Source organism: Lipotes vexillifer, unplaced genomic scaffold, assembly GCF_000442215.2.
Source record: "Lipotes vexillifer unplaced genomic scaffold, Lipotes_vexillifer_v1.1 scaffold1158, whole genome shotgun sequence".
In the NCBI taxonomy this organism is placed as follows: Eukaryota; Metazoa; Chordata; class Mammalia; order Artiodactyla; family Lipotidae; genus Lipotes; species Lipotes vexillifer.
In genome coordinates this window covers 1196748-1201383 of record NW_006793745.1, presented here as the reverse complement: position 1 = coordinate 1201383, position 4636 = coordinate 1196748, and the positions used below count along the sequence as shown (strand labels likewise).

General features: G+C 48.9%; 1 protein-coding gene across 2 annotated transcripts in view; it reads right to left on the bottom strand.

The window, feature by feature from the left end:
- IMMT (inner membrane mitochondrial protein) overlaps nt 1-4080 on the bottom strand; it is a 49839-nt gene extending 45759 nt beyond the window's left edge. For both annotated transcript variants that reach the window (XM_007466740.1, XM_007466741.1), the window contains exon 1: nt 4014-4080. In XM_007466740.1, the coding sequence (XP_007466802.1) occupies nt 4014-4058 (45 nt within the window). In that variant the 5' untranslated portion in view covers nt 4059-4080. The remainder of the gene's footprint in view (nt 1-4013) is intronic.
- Between the last annotated feature and the right edge of the window lie 556 nt (nt 4081-4636).

The following is a 4636-nucleotide window of genomic DNA, read 5'->3' as shown; positions in this document are numbered from 1 at the left end:
CACTGTTTGTTTTTCTTTTTTTTTTTTTTTTTTTTGCGGTAAACGGGCCTCTCACTGTTGTGGCCTCTCCCGTTGCGGAGTAACAGGCTCCGGACGCGCAGGCTCAGCGGCCATGGCTCATGCGCACAGCCGCTCCGCCGAATGTGGGATCGTCCCAGATCGGGGCACGAACCCATGTCCCCTGCATCGGCAGGCGGACTCTCAACCACTGCGCCACCAGGGAAGCCCTGTATGCTTTTTTAAAGGCCTTTATTAACAACTAGGTGAAGAACTGACTCTAGGAGGGCAACAGTAAAAGCCAGAAGACATTTAAGAAGATGGTGTGTGGTGTGGGGCTTCCCTGGTGGCGCAGTGGTTGGGAGTCCGCCTGCCGATGCAGGGGACACGGGTTCATGCCCCGGTCCGGGAAGATCCCACATGCCGGGGAGCGGCTGGGCCAGTGAGCCATGGCCGCTGAGCCTGTGTGTCTGGAGCCTGTGCTCCGCAACGGGAGAGGTCGCGGCAGTGAGAGGCCCGAGTACAGCAAAAAAAAAAAAAAGAAGAAGATGGTGTGATGGAGTGGAAAGGATTTTGACAAAATCAAATAAGAATTTAGAAATTTGAGTACAAACTTCAAAAGTGGAGGCTAGACAATCATCTGCTTAGGGATTAAAATTCTGAGAACTGATGTAATCCCAGTAAGAGAGCATATAGAGATGGGACAGTATCACTACATGCCTCTTAGAATAGCCAAAATCCCCAACACTGACCACAACCAAATGCTGGTGAGGCTGTGCAGCAACAAGAACTCTCATTCACTGCTGTTGGGAATGCAAAATGGTACAGCCATTTTGGAAGACTGACTGGCAGTTTCTTACAAAACAAAGCATATTCTCACCATATGATCCAGCATATGTGCTCCCTGGTATTTACACAAAGGAGCTGAAAATGTATGTCCACGTAAAAACGTGCACTGAAAAGTTTACTGCATCTTTATTCTTAACTGCCAAACCTTGGAGGCAACCAAGATGTCCTTCAGTAGGTGAATGGATAAATAAACTATGGTATAGCCAGACAATGGAATATTTTTCAGCACTAAAAAGAAATGATCCATCAAGCCATGAAAAGACATGGAGGAACCTGAAATATACTAAGTGAAAGAAACCAATCTGAAAAGGCTACATTCTGTATGATTCCATCTATATGACATTCTGAAAAAAGCAAAACTATGGAGACAGTAAAGAGACTGGTGGTTGCCAGGAGGTGGGGGTAGGCAAGTGATGAAGAGGTGGAGCACAGAGGATTTCTAGGACAGTGAAAATACTCTATATACCATAGTGATGGATACATATCATCATACATGTGTCTTAATCCACAGAACGTACAACATCAAAAGTGAACGCTAGGGCTCCCCTGGTGGCGCAGTGGTTGAGAGTCCGCCTGCCGATGCAGGGGACACGGGTTGTTGCCCCGGTCTGGGAAGATCCCACATGCCGCGGAGCGGCTAGGCCCGTGAGCCATGGCCGCTGAGCCTGCGCGTCCGGAGCCTGTGCTCCGCAACGGGAGAGGCCGCAGCAGTAAAAGGCCCGCGTACCGCAAAAAAAAAAAAAAAAAAAAAAGTGAACGCTAGTGTCAACAATGGATGTTGGGTGATTATGATATGTCAATGTAGGTTCATCAATTGTAACAAATGTAACACTCCGGTGGCAGATGTTAATACAAAGGGAGGCTATGCATCCCTCAGGCACAGGGTATATGGGGAATGCCCTCCAGTTTGCTGTGAATCTAAAACTGCTCTGAAAAAATGTCTTAAAAGAAAAGGGAAAGGGGGAGAGGGAGAGGGGGAAAGTTCATTGGGGTACTAGAGTTCCTACAGGTACAAGAATAAGTCGACTCAACAAAGGAAAATAAAAGAGATGAAGGGTAAAATGGGACCCAAGATACTACATGAGAAGAGCAAAAAGAGTTTCACAACGCAACAGGAGCAAATACTATAGAATCAATGAGGAGATAAGAAGAATAAACCAATGAATTTTTCAAGATAGCAGTTTTAGGAAGGTAAGAAATCTTGGTTGCAGGCTAGAAAAGGGTTCATATTTTAATATGAAATTTTAACCAGTTTTCTCCTAACTTCCTAACTGGGATCCCATTAAGTGGAAAATATTTTGATAAAGGCAAGGAAGGAAAAAGTAATTTTGGACTTCAGGGCCAACACAGACAGATCAGTGACAACCATGATGGTAACAAGACTGGGCCTGAAAGGAGGGCTCCAAAAACATACCTCACCAGTTCTGCCCTGAAAAGCAGTTATGCTTCCTCCAACCTCCTAGCCCCACTTGGGCAGTATGATAGGCCAGATTCTAACTTGGCTTCCATGATCTCTGCCCCCTGCAGTTAAGCCCATGATTAGAGTTGTATGGCAAAGGGGATTTTGCAGATGTAATTAGGTTTCTAATCAGTTGACTTGAACTAATCAAAAGGGAGTTACCCAGGTGGGCCTGGCCTAATCACATAAGCCGTTTAAATCTGGGTCTGGAGATCAGAAACAGGGAAGAGAAATTTTGAAGTCTGAGAGACAAGCTCCAGGTAGCCTGCAAGAAAGTAAACATCTGTGTTACAAACTGCCTCTGAGAACCTTGCAGCAAGGAACTTCAGACAGCCCCCAGGAAGGGTGAGGTGACAGCTAGCAAGAAAACAGCGACTTCAGCCCTACAGCTGCAAGGGACTGAATTCTGCCAACAAACTGAAGGAGCTTAGAAGAGAAGCTCCAAATGAGAACCACAGCAGGGAAAACACTTTGCATCCTTGTGTGACAGCGAGCAGAGAACCCCGACCATTCATGTCCAGAAACACTAAGATAATAAATGTGTTGTTTTAAGCTACTCAATCTGTGGCACCTGTTATAAAGCAATAGAAAACTAACACTACCCCGCACTTTCCTACAGAAGAGACTGCTTCTCCTACCCTGGAAACGAAAGGGGAGATAAGCAAACTTGAAAGAAAAAAAAAAAAAAGCTTGACTTTTATTTCGAACTCACTGTGTCCAGGGAGTTTGCTCAATTGCTTGAGTCACAGTACCTGTTTTGCAAATACCACATTTTGCCAAAATACCAATTTTCTTTAAATTGTGAGCAATGGGAATAGGTTTCCTTTTTTAATTTCAGAAAATTACTTTGATAATTATGCAGAAATAAAAATAACTGGGTGTCTGGGCTCCTTGAATGTCTGCCAAAGTCGTCCCAGCACCTGAAGACACAGATCCTCAGGCTAATCTCAGAAATGAGCACAAGGTTATGACGCCTAACCTTCCTCGAGTACCAGGTGTTCGAGCTCCGTAAATTACAATCTTTCATTTTTGTTCAGAGTAAGAATAGCTCAAGAAGTGTTCTCCGCTAGAAAAGAAAGGTCACTAAGAGCATTCCAGATTCAAGAGCAAACCCCAACTCTCAGTGGGAGAAGTGTCAAGGAATTTGTGCCCATCTTTAATCCATTATATAAGCCAATCCAAGCAAGTATGAAAATGGCTCCCCCCCCCCCCCCCCCCCGCGCCCAAAGCGCGGACTCTAGCAGTCCAGGCACCTCCTTATGAAGATGCAACAAGCCAAGGCTAAGCATGTCCTGCTTGGAACTGCAGTTTTCCCCCGTCGACCTTCAACCACTGGCTGCGCGAAACCTATCAAGCGCCCAACCGGCGACCCGGGCGCCAGCAGCCTCAATTGGTCCTAGACTGGGGCAGCGCGGGGCTGATTGGATGGCATGTCCCCGAAGCCGTGCCTCCTGTCCTACGCCCGCCTCCCCGCCACCTTCTCTTCTCCACGCCCCATCCCTATTCAGCAATAACCCTCAAGTCATCCCAGTCCAACGAACTGCCGAATTAACTGCCTCAAGGGCTCACCCGGGACTCTCGCGATAAGGGCGGCCCTGAGACACGCCTCTGTCCCCGGGCCTAGGCAGAGCCAAAGCCTCCCTTATCTTCCGCCGGCTGCCCGGAGTCAGTTTCACCACGCGCTCTCTCCCGGCGCCCGCGTCCTCACCTGGGCGGTGGAGGTCACGCCGGATAACTGACAGGCTCGCAGCATCTCTGCGGTGCTGACCGCGCTGCAGGTGTAAGTGGGAGCTAGGGCGGCGGCGCAAGTAGGGGAAACCTTGCGTCCGTGCGTGCTTGCGTCCGTGCCGCCTCTCCGCGCCGGGCGTACCGGAAGGACAGCCAACGCCATTGCGCACGCGCAGCTCCCTCTCGCCCGTGTCCAGGCCGCTAGGAGAGGGTGGGCCCTGCTTAGGCGGAAAGGGCGATTTCTCCTTCCGGGTCGCGCTCGGGGTTCTTGGCTGTTACCGCAAGCTCGGGTTACTGGGTGATTGAGATGGGTAGCAGTGCGTCTGGAACTCGGGCTCTGGTCCGCGCGGAACCCGGGCAGGTGTGACTCCGGAGAATTCAAGCAAGAAAGCATCTCAGCTGTTTCTGTCAGCTGGATATTTCGTAGAAAGGAATGGATTTGCCCAGAATTACGTAAACAGTGGTGGTGTCTCGGTTTGCGCGTTCTGTTCGTTTGGCAGCCCTTCTTCCGGGAGTCATCCTGCTTGTGGGAGACTGGGTGAAAGAACACTGGGGAGATCTTTGTGCAGAATGTGTCGTTCACGATTCTAATAAATAGCACAG